We start from the raw sequence: 13,154 nt of genomic DNA, 5'->3' as shown, positions 1-13,154 counted from the left end.
AATTCTGCTGCTCCAAACTGAGGCTCAGGGTGCCTCCTGCGCTCCAGACGCGCTCTTACAACTCAGAGACACATTTCTTACACCTGCTGTGCTGCTGCTGCTCAGACACCACTCTGAAGAGGGAGGCACTTCAAAGTTACTGAGGAGAGAAGATCGACTTTCTTTTTGAGGCAAAGATGAAACTTGAAGTTTTCTCAGCGCACCACTTCGCGCAGAAGCCGCTGGAATTGTGCATGGACGCAGACGGGGGAGTCCCGTCTCCTCTATCCGGAGACGAGCTGGGGTCGGACGGGGACTGCGTAGCCAACAGCCCGGCACCTGTCATCCAGAGCGGAGACGGCGGCAAAGGGAAACCCTACACCCGCAGACCCAAGCCACCTTACTCATACATTGCTCTCATCGCCATGGCCATCCGGGAGTCCAGCAGCGGCCGTCTCACTCTGGCTGAAATCAACGACTTCCTGATGAAGAAGTTTCCGTTTTTCCGTGGCAGCTACACCGGCTGGAGGAACTCGGTGCGCCACAACCTGTCACTCAATGACTGCTTCATCAAAGTGCTGCGGGACCCGTCCAGGCCATGGGGCAAGGACAACTACTGGATGCTGAACCCGCACAGCGAGTACACCTTCGCTGACGGGGTGTTCCGCCGCAGGAGGAAGCGCATCGCCAAGAGGGCCCCCAAGGAGCAGGAAACCCCGGACATCCTCAGCGAGGACACCCGCCTCCCCGCCCCGGAGGAGAGGGTGGGGGCAAAGTTCTCCAGCTCCTTCGCCATAGACAGCATCCTCAGCACGCCTTTCAAACGCAGGGAGGACAGCTACGCTGACGCAGAGACCCATGGCCCCCGGCTGTACTGGTCCCCAGGGACCCACATACTGCCTTACACTCTGAACTATCCGGCACAGCACTCTTACCTGTCAGAGGCGGCTTACAGCAGCACAGAGCCCTGCAGGCATGCACCCACATACCTCCAGCAAACAGCAGCGGCCATGGCCGCACCTGAGCCCGCCTTCAAGATGCCCATCAAAGCGCGGGGCTTCCATATAGATTCCCTGCTGTCATGAAACTGGACTGCTGCGTGTGTTTTCAGCCATGATGTGCACTTTTGTGGGCGCCCTTAGCTTTTAGTGCTTTTAACTCAGTCTGTTTCTTCAAGACTACTGTCAGCCATTTTACAGTGAAAACATGGCGTGTGTGTCAGTACTGATCTAAATGTGTGGTGACGAACCAAAACATTAGAGTCACCGCAGGACATTCCACTGTGTGTGTGTGTGTGTGTGTGTGTGTGTGTGTTCATGCATCCATGGTTCATTGGTCATTTCTACTGTAAGACGGCAACCAAGTGCCATGTTGAAACATTAAACTGTCACTATTTATATTTTCATGTTTTGTATGACCTGCTGTATGAATATTGTTGTATATATAAATATAAAAAATGTTGACTGAGCTGCGTAGTGAATCACGTGGCTGCACTAGAAACGCATGGGGGATGGATTGATTGATGCATGCCTGGTATTTTTGTGAATAAAAAGGTGAAACAATGGGAGCCTGATGTTCAGTGAGTTGTTCATTACACACATGAAAAGGGGCGTTGCTGGATCAGAGGCAGGTGTACACACATGTTTGACAGAGGGCCTAACACCTGTTTAACAAAAGAGAAAGACACACACAATGTGGGCAAATATGTCCTAACGTTTGTCTCTGGTTGTTTGATAAAGTAAATCAGACTATCAAGTTCAAAATAAAAGAATTAAGGTTTATGTTCAGCACTGAATCTTACTGAGAATAATTGGCCTTATATTCTTAATGAATCTTCTAGAAATATATTAATAATAATGTTTACATCCACAGTAAAATATCAGACACTATGAACACTTTTGTGGTGATTATTAATTTTTGCTGATGAGGTTTTATTTTTGTGCCAAAAATTCGTCTTCAGAAGTGAGAGAGGAGCGTGAAGTCTGGCACAAATTAAACCTGACAGAGAAATTAAGTGTAATGTTATTTATCATAAGAAATTATTATTATTATTATTTTATGATTGCGTTATTATTATTATTATTATTAGGCTATTGAACTGCTGTACATACACAAATATCTGAAATATTTTGGTGTTGCGGCTGATTTTACGCGCAAAGGTCAATAATAAAAACAATGAGAAACCATGTCCGTGTGTCCTCTCATCTTTTTTTAAATAAATAAATCGTTCTGCTTATTTATAGCCTATTGATCAGATCTGATCAGATTTATATATCCACACATGTGCGCGCACACGCAGCTCTGTAGTTGCTCTCCGCGGTCCTGAAACGGACCCCAGACTCATCAGCTGTTCATTAAAGGAAAAAAAAAACACATCAGAGGCTGAAATAATAAAAAAGCAACGACGAAGAACGAAGTCATTAAAATAAATGTAGGCAGAAATGATCCAGATGTTAAAATGAGTCTGTTCAGAATGAGCTGATTAAATTCGAAATTTTAGTTGTGAGATCAAGTAAACAAAATAAACTTTGATATTTTAAAGTTATTTTTTTAATTCTATTTTATTCAATTATGAATTATGTTAATGACCGAAGTCAGTTGACAAGTTTGAAAAAGTGAATATTTCTCTCACAGTTTGAAGTTTTCTGGTTTTTCAGATGTTACATAATTCAGGGGGTTTGAGAACATTCTGTGATGGAGGATATTCTGATGTCATTTTCTTCGTGTCTTGCACAAACTCTGAGACACAATCAGACATGAACATGTGACAGTGTCCTGTCTGTATGTGGAGCTGGTCGTACAGCGGTCTAAGTGCTCCTCAGGCCGGACAGATTCAGGTTCTGAGCGCAGCAGCCTGACAGGTGACAGGTGAGCCTCCCTCCTGTTTTCAGGGACAATGCTGCAACCTGCAGGTGAAACGCCGGAACAGCACACCTGTCTAAAAAAAAGCGCAGTCACGTGGTGACAAGTGTCTCTATATTTATTTCTTAACGTCCTGTAAAATGCGCATGCATCAACATTTCTGTACATTTTCCGTCACAGCCTTCCAGGCACAAGCAGCAGCTCGGGCCTGCTCACAGGCTCCACGACTAAAGAGCCACTCTGTTATGAAACCAGAGTTTTAGGCAGGCACAATGTTAGGAAGTCCAAACAGTCTGTCACTCCGGCAAACTGAACCGCGCCTGACCTCCCAGAGTCCCGGAGAGGCAGCTCCAAAAGCTGCCGGCACCGCCACAGGAAACACAGGCGGAGCAGCCAGGAGAGCAGCCAGAGGAATATTAGATTACCGCTAAAAGGAGCTCAACTGGCTGTTTGTTATTGTTTTATTTGACGAGGATTGTTTATTCCAGGTCTATATTAAATACATAAAAATTAAAACAAAGCTAATTATTACAGATGTAAACACTGCATGTGTGTATTATCAGGAAACAGATCTGCCTCTTTGTTGATGATTATTCTGAAAATAATTAATAGAGCTAAATGAGTTTAAATGGTTTTTTTTCTATTTAAAGCGTCCTATTGATAGAAAATATGCTGTCAAACACGTTCCTTTTGTTTCGGTAAGTTACCTGAGGTCAGCCAACATTTGCTCTAACTCCACCTAATATTTTCTGGAGGATAAACAACGAATCTCAGCCTCAGCGCGGAAACAAACAGAAGGCCTGACCGTGGCTCACACGGGCCTCCAGCCGAACTCCCTCTCTCTCTCTCTGTCTATAAAAATGACTTCAGAATCACTTGATATTTCCAAACGACTAAATTAGAAGCTCGTATAAGCTCAGTGCGTAAAAGCATGTCGGGTCTTCAAAGCGCTCCCAGAACAAAGATTCCCTCTGCAGGCCGAGGCATCCTGATCTCTGCGGGGGTCATAAGTTTTGATGTCGCAGGAAATTTCTGGGGCCGTTAAGGTCCTCGGAGCTGCAGTGTGTGTGTGTGTGTGTGTGTGTGTGTGTGTGTGTGTGTGTGTGTCACAGCGGAGAATGATTTTATCCACACATCCTTTGTTGTGCAAAAGTGCAAAGGTTAGTGTCGCTGCTGGTTATTGTTTGTGGAAAATCCTCCATCTAAAGTTAAAAAAAGAGAGGGGGGTGTAGGCGCCCACGTGCACACACACACACACACACACACACACACACACACACACACACACACACACACTAAGTAATTGTGGAATAAAAATTAAAAACGTGCATTTTTAAATCAGCTTTAAACGACTTTGTTGTGGTTTGTTTCCCAAAACGCGGAGGCCAAGAGGAAAAGACGCGTTTAAATCGATGGAAATTTGCACCTAAATATTATCCATACGTGGACTATAAAAATAAAAATAAACACACACAACGCGGTCTAAAAACGTTTAAGACGAAACTGTTTTCTGTTCTTCAAAGGCCAATAATCTGCGCTCCGTCGCAGCACGGATGTTGATATTACCTTTATGGGATATATAACTCCATCATGTTGGACAAATCTGTGTGTGATGTCTCCATAGGGGAGGAAACTGTCGACGCCCGCTCGCCTAATTTCGCTTTTCTCTCTCTAATGAACGTGGGGCCCATGGGACCAGCTCTGGCCCGGGGCGGTAAGCTGACACTGGCGCGCTGTGTGTGGTATCCAGGGCCGGGCTTGATGGAAAAAGCCTGCTTCCACTCATGTCAAAGTCATTTACTCAGAGCAACCCCCCGCTTACACACGCACGGTAAAGACCACCACCTCTCCATCTCTCACACTCCTCGGCACCGCGACAGTTTGTTTTTGTTATCCTCTGGACCCGTTTGGGAGGAAATTATGAGCAAAATAACACAAATAATACAAGATGGTTGCGTTTTTATTGCTTCACGTTGATGTGTTCGGGGTATTATCTGCAGTGGAGATCATTCAGGCCCGTGTGAATGTTTTAGGCATCGTGGTGTCGGGTGTTTGCGCATATTGTGGTGGTTTATTCGCGTCAGAGAAATTGATGTTCTGTGGCACCATCAGGCTGAAATCACAGCTTCATATGTGGAGGACCGGAGGAGGGAACGGCTCGTTTTTTAAGTTGTGCGGCTGGCGTGTGGCGTTGTTGATTGGGATGTCTGGTGGAGGTTTGATAGATGGCTTAATTGCGTGTAGTCCGAACTTGGAGAGAGGCGGTGGGAGGGAAGAAAGAAGGCGAGGAGAGGAGAGAATGAGGGGCTTTAACGCTGCTGAGAACGGTAAGTGGACTTGGGCCAGATTTGGCATGAGTGAGGGAGGGGGAGGCTCTGTTCGTCACTGATTTCAGGAAGATTTGCAGGCGCAGAGTGCGGATGAGGAGAAAGGGTGGGTGGGGGGTGGGGGCTCACGCAGAGGGAAGAAAGATTTATGAAATGATAGGTGGTCGGGCTTTGTTTGGCTGGACTGCTGTGCGCAATAAGTCGAAGGGTTTTCGTGTTTCCTCCACTTGAGGGATTATTAAGGCGGTCGATGGCCACCCGGCGCGTCACACAGCGCCACTTAGCGCCGCTGTGACACCCAGTGGAGCCCTTGTGTCGAGCCTCAGCCTCGGACACTCAGTCTCCAGTGGATAACCAGCTCCCCCCACTCTCTCTTCCTCTTCCTCTCTGTCAGTGCGTACCCGCCGTGCGTTCTGCATGCGTCAAAGGAGCACCGTGCGTAACGGGAGAGTCGTGCGTAACTGGAGACAGATTTCACTCCATTTTGCGCTAGGATTCTGGGGACCACTGGCGGTGTAACGCTCACTTGCAAGGACAGTGATCGCTGGAACCCGACATTTTTCTCCTCTGAAACACCTCACTGCTGTTCTTTTTTCCCTCCCTCTCGTCTCTCTACGCCAGTTGTACGTCAGAGCTGACATGACGACCGAGACCCCTCAGCAGCAGCTGGACCCTCCGCCTCCTCTAAGATCCAGCCCGGCGTCCGGCGTCCTGCATCCCGCCATGCTGAGCCCACAGGCCGGCACAGAAAGTTCGTCCACTGCCGTCAAAGGAAAGAAGACAAGCTCCGGCTTAAGGCGACCGGAAAAGCCACCGTACTCCTACATCGCTCTGATCGTTATGGCAATACAGAGCTCGCCCACTAAACGGCTGACACTCAGTGAGATCTACCAGTTCCTCCAAGCTCGCTTCCCATTCTTCAGGGGTTCATATCAGGGCTGGAAAAACTCAGTCCGACATAATCTTTCTCTTAACGAGTGCTTCATCAAGCTGCCCAAGGGGCTCGGCAGGCCGGGGAAAGGCCACTACTGGACCATCGATCCGGGCAGTGAGTTTATGTTCGAGGAGGGTTCGTTTCGTCGCAGACCCAGAGGCTTCAGAAGAAAATGTCAAGCCCTGAAGCCCATGTACCGGATGATGAATGGCATAGGCTTCGGCACCTCCATACTCCCGCAGAGTTTTGACTTCCAGGCTCCATCCGCCACCCTCGCTTGTCACAGTAACAGCTATAACTTGGACATGATGAGCAATTCAATGGCCGGGGGATACGACGGGCTGAGCGGCGGCCACCACGTTCCTCATATGTCTCCGAGCCCCGGCTCCACATACATGGCGAGCTGTCCCGTGCCTCCCAACGGGGAGTACGGGCCGGACAGCAGCAGCAGCCCCGTTCCTTCCTCTCCAGCAATGGCCAGTGCGCTGGACGGCCACTCCCCGTACGCCAGCACATCCGCACACTGGGCGTCCTCCGGCGGGTCTCCTTATATCAAACAGCAGCCTCTAGCCTCCAGCAGCCCAGCATCCTCTGGTTTACACTCCGGCATGTCGCCTTACTCCCTGGAGCAAAGTTATCTGCACCAGAACGGCAGGGACAGCCACTCCACTGACATATCAGGTACCACAGGCCGGCTGGAAGAGGCCTTTTTTTTAATATTAACGTGTTACCATAAAATTAAACTGAAGGTGCAAGATCAAAAGTTAGTGTGCAGCAGAGGCCTGTGCGGAAAATAGAAAAATGTTTTTGCAATAACAAAATTATATTTAATATGATATTTAAAAACTACGCTTGAAAGCAAAAAAAACATCCCAAAGGCAAGCTTGTGCAAGGCCAGCAATAAAATGAAATTTAATATTATTCATTTAAATTATAACATAACATAAAACAGACATAAATAATACCGAATTACCTTTGTTGGAAACAATGAAAGCTCATTACATTTTAAAGCTCAATATAATGAATTATTAACCCAGTTTATAAGATCATATTAAATATTATTTTGGGGGTGAATAATTCAAATATCTGCCGGCAGCATTTCCTTCATCTCATCAGACTTTGCAGGATGTTTTGTTTAATGAATGGATTTTAAAAAGCAGCTATTTTAACTCTCCTCCGCAGTTCACCCTCATTTACTTTAACAGAACACAGTGAGGCTTTACTAAAGTCTGGGGATTTCACCGAGGCGAGTAACCCATGCTGGAGCCCGACAGGGTCTCAGAGGTTACCTAAACAAAGACTGTGCAGGTCGGACCACACCGGCGGCGGATTTCAACCTCGGCGTATCCACAAGAGACGGAAGGCCTTGTTAAACTTTATGCAGCGTCCTAATTGAGCCTGCGTGTTCTGGGCTCTCTGCATATCGGGGTTGGTAACTGTACTGTCAGTCAGTCAAAAAAAAAAGGAGGCCTGTGTGCTGTGTGTGTGAAAACGGGCGCAGGGAGCGAGCTGTGGCCTGGAGGATAAAGCCTGCTGTCTTCTCCTGAAAAACACAGTCACATCTGGAGTCCTTATGACCTTGACGAAGCCACAGCCTCCCCGTTTATTTTTTCTCTTTCTGGAAATAGAGGCTCACTTACAGACAGTGACGCTCACTGAATCAAAAGCTCTGGTGCTTTTAAGAGAATATTGATATTATTTATAAATCTGTAAATTCAAATAATTTTTAAAAGGAGGAGGAGATACTGTTAAAATCAAATAACAAATAACATGACTGATACCGCGCTGTGGACGTGTGGAGGGCAAATGTTATTTAAAAATATAAATACTTAATTTTTTTAACATCTAAATTCAACTATAAATTACAAACCTTTTAATTTTTGTAAATAAATAATAATAACTTCGCTAAAACAAAATGAAACGGTCCAGTTTGTTGAAGGACGGCAGGTTCAGAGGGACTTCTGTGGTGCTGGCTTTTCTCATATTTTATATGAATGGGTCCAGATTTAAACTCAAAACAGCGCAGAGGCGACTTCCTGTTTGATTTATGACGCTAAAACATTCACTTCTGCTCACAACAGCTTTTTACGCACAGAGGCTTCTGCCACCAAACTGCATTTATGTCTGATCTAAGTGAAGTGTCTTCAGCACATGTTCACCTTGTCCTCTCCTTCCTCCTCCTCCTCCAGTGGGGATTCCGCGCTATCAGAGCCACTCCTCGGTGTGCGACAGGAAAGACTTTGTGTTGAACTTTAACGGCATCTCGTCCTTCCACCCCTCGGCCGGCGGATCCTACTATCACCACCACCACCACCACCACCATCCCCAGAGCGTCTGTCAGGACATCAAGCCGTGCGTGATGTGAGCTCTCAGGTCACAGGAGAAGCAGCGACGGTCACAGTCAAACTGCAGGTCCGTCACATCTGAACAAACAAGCGGACTTTTTCTTCTTCTTCTTAATTATTATTATTTTTTTGGAGGATTCCCACCGTGTGCCTTTCACATGTTTGCCTCCTACACGCAGCCAAAATAGATGCTTTTTGGTTGAACTTGAGAAAACTATGCATTGAAGGAAATGAATGAAGAATCCACCAGAGGCCGTTAGAAAAACCACTTTGCCTTTATGAAGCTGACGAGCTTTCTTCTTCAAAAGAAGTTTCAGAAACACATTTTTAAAGTGTTTGCTTTTGTAACACGTGCAAACAAATTATATTCTATGTAACTATGTTCTTATGTTATTACACACACGACGCTTTAGGCTTTTTCATGAACTGCAACAAACCTTTGCACTTATTGTATAATCAAACTTTCTATGTTTTGTCTTGTAAAAGGTTTCAATAAAGCTGATATATATATTTTAGGCTACAGTCTGTGTGAAACGTTGCTTTAAGATGTAGCAGAAACACACATGAGGACATTTCTTTGACACATTTGCTCCAGCCCTCCTCCAGCTCCACCTAAAGCCTGCAGTGATTTCATATAAGGCGTTAAAATGCTGCTTACATGATGCTGCATCAGTGAAACGAATGATAAGATAAAATATGTGTATGCTGCTGTTAATATTTGAGCTTAAATGTAAGATTTTCACTGTTTCCAACACTGTGGCAGGTATTAAATTCTCTAAAATTAGCAGCGGAGCTCCAAAATATTTAATTTAAATCTGTTTTCCCCCTCATATATATTTTATTTTATAGCTGAGAGAGAGATATTTTAATTTTTAACAGTGGCTAAAATCTGAACTTTGTGTCCCTCTGTTTGGGGTGGGGCGTTACAGAGGGAGCACATGTATAAAACACTGATTGTGTGTCAATTCATTTAGGACACACAAGTCCAAACTTTTAAATCTAAAACACACAAATATCTAAAAACACTCAACAGCTGTGAATACATGTAAATGACTGGAAATATAATAATATCAACTATATATCAACTCTTATTTTGAAGGAAGTTGTTGTATATAATCTAAAAAATGTAGCTAATTCTTAAATAAGTAGAGATGCACAAAAGTGGATTTTTTTGCTGATATATTGTTCGACTGCAGATAAAAACATGTAAAGAAAATGTAGAATTCAGTCTTTACATCAGGCAGTGATTAGAAGCCAACATCTAATTTCTGACCTTTTCTCCCCTCGTGTATATTATTTCGGCTCATGCACATAAAGCATTCCTCAGTCAGTGTGCAGATATTTCACTTTAAAGCCTTATTCTGATGGCGTGGAGATATTTTTGTGCATCTCTACAACAAGGATTCAGATTTTATCAACAGCTCACTGCAGCGGAGTGATGTCACTCCCACTGAAACAAAGCATAAGAAGGACAACACTGTCAGAGCAGCACCTCTGTCTGCTTCACAGAGACAAACATGGCGACCTGTGCGGAGGTCAGATTAAAAATATCTCTCCATCTTTTCCATGTATCTTTCTTTTCTTGCGTTATTGTGCATGTTTTACTGTCTGTGTAGCAGCTGAAAGCCGTGCTGCATCCAGAGGCTGCTCCTTTTCCATGTGGACATGCAGGGTTGCCAACATCTGAAGACGGCGTATAAACAAACGAGACGACAGCGCCCTGAGTCTATGGAAATGCAACAACGTGGTATTTTTAGAGTGCGGTAAACAGATCAGACTGACACAGAGCTGCCTCCAAACAGAAAGCAGACTGCTCCAGTTTCTGTCAGCAATGCAGCATCCCAGAACACACACACACACACACACAGCAATGCACCTGAGACCAGGTTTTCTGTCACATTTTCATCATGGTTCCGTGAATTAAACTCTTTTCTGGATTAAAAGAACATTTTCTTTTGTAATCTTGATTCAATGACACAAACAAAGAGGAATAATCTGCCTCCCAATCTGCCATCTGACAGTCTTCATCCTTTGAGTGTTGGTGAGCTTCAGAGGAAAACACAGACTGTCTGAATCATGCTGGTCTTTCTGAAGTGGCCTCCTTTTTGTGCTTTGAGCGCTTTGGACTACAACAAAGTGACATGTGGGATTGTTAAAGAAGGAAAAGACAACGTCAGCAGCCGCATATCACAAAAGAAGAATATCTATATCAACAAAGTCACCACTGATTTACTTATTGTTGCCCTCCATGATGAAAAGTCACAAACCAGCCCTGCAGCAGCTGGATTTTCCCAAACAGGACTCTGTGCGGTCCTGGACTGTCAATACAGTGGAGTACAGCGCCATCTAGTGGTGGAGAGGATTTCTGCAGCTGGGCACATGACGCAGACCACTTGTGCACCAGGTCCACCTGTTGCCGATTGTTCAACACAACATATAATCAACCAATCATATGGCAGCAGCTTAGCGTAGGTCAGCAGGGTGAAGAGGAGCCGCTGAAGCTCAGAGTGAGCATCAGAATGGGGCAGAGAGGTGATCTGACTGACTACATGTGTTATAGCTGTTGGTCTGAGTGTTTCACAAGCCTAGAGCCTTTAAGGAGAACAATCTGAAACAGAAAAAGGGAACAGCAGCTCTTTGTTGATGTCAGAGGCCAGACTGGTTAGAGCTGATAGAAAAGCAACAGAAACTCAAATAGGCACAACCGAGGTCTGAAGAAGAGCATCTCTGAACACACAACAACCTTGATGCAGAGGGTCTACAGCAGGAGAAGAGCACAGCGAGTGCTGCTCCTGTCAGCAAAGAACAGGAAACTGAGGCTACAACCCACACACACTCACCAACATTTGACAACAGAAGAAGAAAAAACCCCGCCTGGTCTGATGAGTCTCCATTTCTGCTGCCACATTCAGAATTTAAACAGCATGGATCACCCAAATCTGCATCAACTCTGTGATGCTAACATGTTAATATGGAGCAAAACCTCTTAAGAATGTTTGCAGCACCTGGTTGAATCTATGACGCCAAGAATTAATGAAAGCGGGGGTCCAACCTGGTACCAGCAGTAAATCAGATGTGACCTCAATCCAGTCTGGAGACAGGTGTGACAGGTGTAAAAGGTGTGTGTGTGTGTCTCAGCGTTACCCTGTGAAAGCTAAAGTGCATCTTAACAGAGAGGACCGCCTGCCAAAACAAAACATTAAACCGCCTGCTAGAAATCTTGGAATCATTTTTGACATCATGACATTTGAACGCCAGATCGCTGACGTGGTACAGTCCAAAGCTTAGCAGAGCTAGAATTACTTTTCCATGTTTTCAGCGTTACATGGAACTCCATCTACTCGTGCCTGAGTCAAGCTTCCAACTAGTCCCAAACTCAGGCAGGATACGAAAACAGAACGAGCTTCATGTCCCACAGCTCCCCTGTCCTCACTTCCTGCCAACAGGAAAACGTAGGATTCACTGTAAAATCATCCTGATCACATTCAGAGCACTGCACAACTTTGCCATCCTCTGTTCACTCAGACTACAAAACCTGCTAAACTTCTGACACTTAAAAGTCATTTTAGGTTATTCCTCCTACAGATGCTTCATATCAGGATCATCCATCCTTCATTCATTCATTTTATTGTGTCTGACTATCTCATTTACTCTTTTGTTTGTCTTTGTTCTGTTTTTCATGTCTTAATGTTTTCTTAGTGCATCATTTTGTACCCCTGCATTTTGAAAAGTGCTGTATAAACAAAGCCTTACCTACTTACGGACTCCTCCCGTGCTGGACTCCATCTCAGCTCAGCCTCTGAAGACTCACAGTTTGAAGAAACACATCTGAATCTGAGACATCTTCTATTCCTGCTCCTGCACATGGAGACAAAGCAGAGAGTCAGGGTGAGGCTGGAGTCTTTCCATCCTCACTGCAGCTGTACATTTTCAAAAGAAACAAAACCTTCCAGGAAAGTTAAAAAAGAATGAACTACAATTATAAGTGATGAAGTATCAGCTTTGTCTCTATGTGTTGTGCTGCAGAGACATCTACTGAAGTTAGCATGCTAACCAGCTACAGTGCCCTCATGTAATACCATTTCAAACCACTAGATGGGCTCAATGTAGCATCATGTCTGCCCTCAGTCCAACCACACACAGACAGACATTTGGTCAGGGGATGGTTTTCAGTACATCCAGCAGCATCCTGTGTGTGATGAGCTGTTGGATGAGCACTGTGACCTCAGCATGCTGTGAGCCCAGGCTCATGTGGACCCGTCAGTCAGTCCTGCAACTCTGATGTTTCCTTCTTGGAATAAACAGGACTACACAGAAGAGATGTTTGTTTTCCCAGAGAGTTCTGGACACCTCCATTCATCTCGTTTGGTGCCAAAAACGATTCCAAATCTGAGATAAGACATTTTCCCAAAGAAATAACTGACTACAGATTGGTCCTTTAAAGGAAGGAGAGGAGGCCATACACTGAAGCCTGGACGAGCTTAAACATTTAAGGAAATAGGTTGCCTCAAACGATTTAAGTCAATTGTAATGAAAACTTAAGTACATTTAATTTAAAGTCCTAATTGCAATACAGTACAATAAAGTCCATGTTGATTTAACCTAAAATCTTTTGCATGGTCAACTGCTTTGCATAATTAGTACACTTAATGTCAACGAGCTCTCATTCATCCAGGCGATGTTATTCCTAAGAGTTTAAATCAGACC

At 44.9% G+C, this 13,154-nt stretch overlaps 2 protein-coding genes across 3 annotated transcripts; both read left to right on the top strand.

Moving 5' to 3' along the window:
* On the top strand, window positions 1-11,580 carry foxq1b (forkhead box Q1b). 2 transcript variants are annotated; one of them, XR_003670527.1, is made up of 2 exons: window positions 1-1,291; window positions 11,567-11,580. XR_003670527.1 is itself a non-coding variant. In XM_028404465.1 (1 exon), the coding sequence occupies exon 1, from the start codon at window positions 177-179 to the stop codon at window positions 1,062-1,064; it is 888 nt and encodes a 295-aa protein (XP_028260266.1). In that variant the 5' UTR covers window positions 1-176; the 3' UTR covers window positions 1,065-1,543. The 2 variants fall into 2 exon arrangements, 1 of the variants encoding a protein (XP_028260266.1); XM_028404465.1 differs by lacking the exon at window positions 11,567-11,580 and having other exon boundaries at window positions 1-1,543.
* On the top strand, window positions 5,319-8,962 carry foxf2b (forkhead box F2b). Its single transcript, XM_028404464.1, has 2 exons — window positions 5,319-6,783; window positions 8,292-8,962. The coding sequence occupies exons 1-2, from the start codon at window positions 5,808-5,810 to the stop codon at window positions 8,465-8,467; spliced, it is 1,152 nt and encodes a 383-aa protein (XP_028260265.1). The 5' UTR covers window positions 5,319-5,807; the 3' UTR covers window positions 8,468-8,962.
* Window positions 11,581-13,154: the final 1,574 nt, after the last annotated feature.

This window comes from Parambassis ranga, chromosome 4, assembly GCF_900634625.1.
Source record: "Parambassis ranga chromosome 4, fParRan2.1, whole genome shotgun sequence".
NCBI lineage: Eukaryota > Metazoa > Chordata > Actinopteri > Ambassidae > Parambassis > Parambassis ranga.
This window is presented reverse-complemented; position numbering and strand designations above follow the sequence as displayed.

Excerpts from the sequence above, each read along its gene's own strand:
- foxq1b (XM_028404465.1), top strand. The coding sequence starts at position 177 with ATGAAACTTGAAGTTTTCTCAGCGCACCACTTCGCGCAGAAGCCGCTG.
- foxf2b (XM_028404464.1), top strand. The coding sequence starts at position 5,808 with ATGACGACCGAGACCCCTCAGCAGCAGCTGGACCCTCCGCCTCCTCTA. Across the intron at positions 6,784-8,291 it reads CCACTCCACTGACATATCAG|TGGGGATTCCGCGCTATCAG; the intron begins GTACCACAGGCC and ends CTCCTCCTCCAG.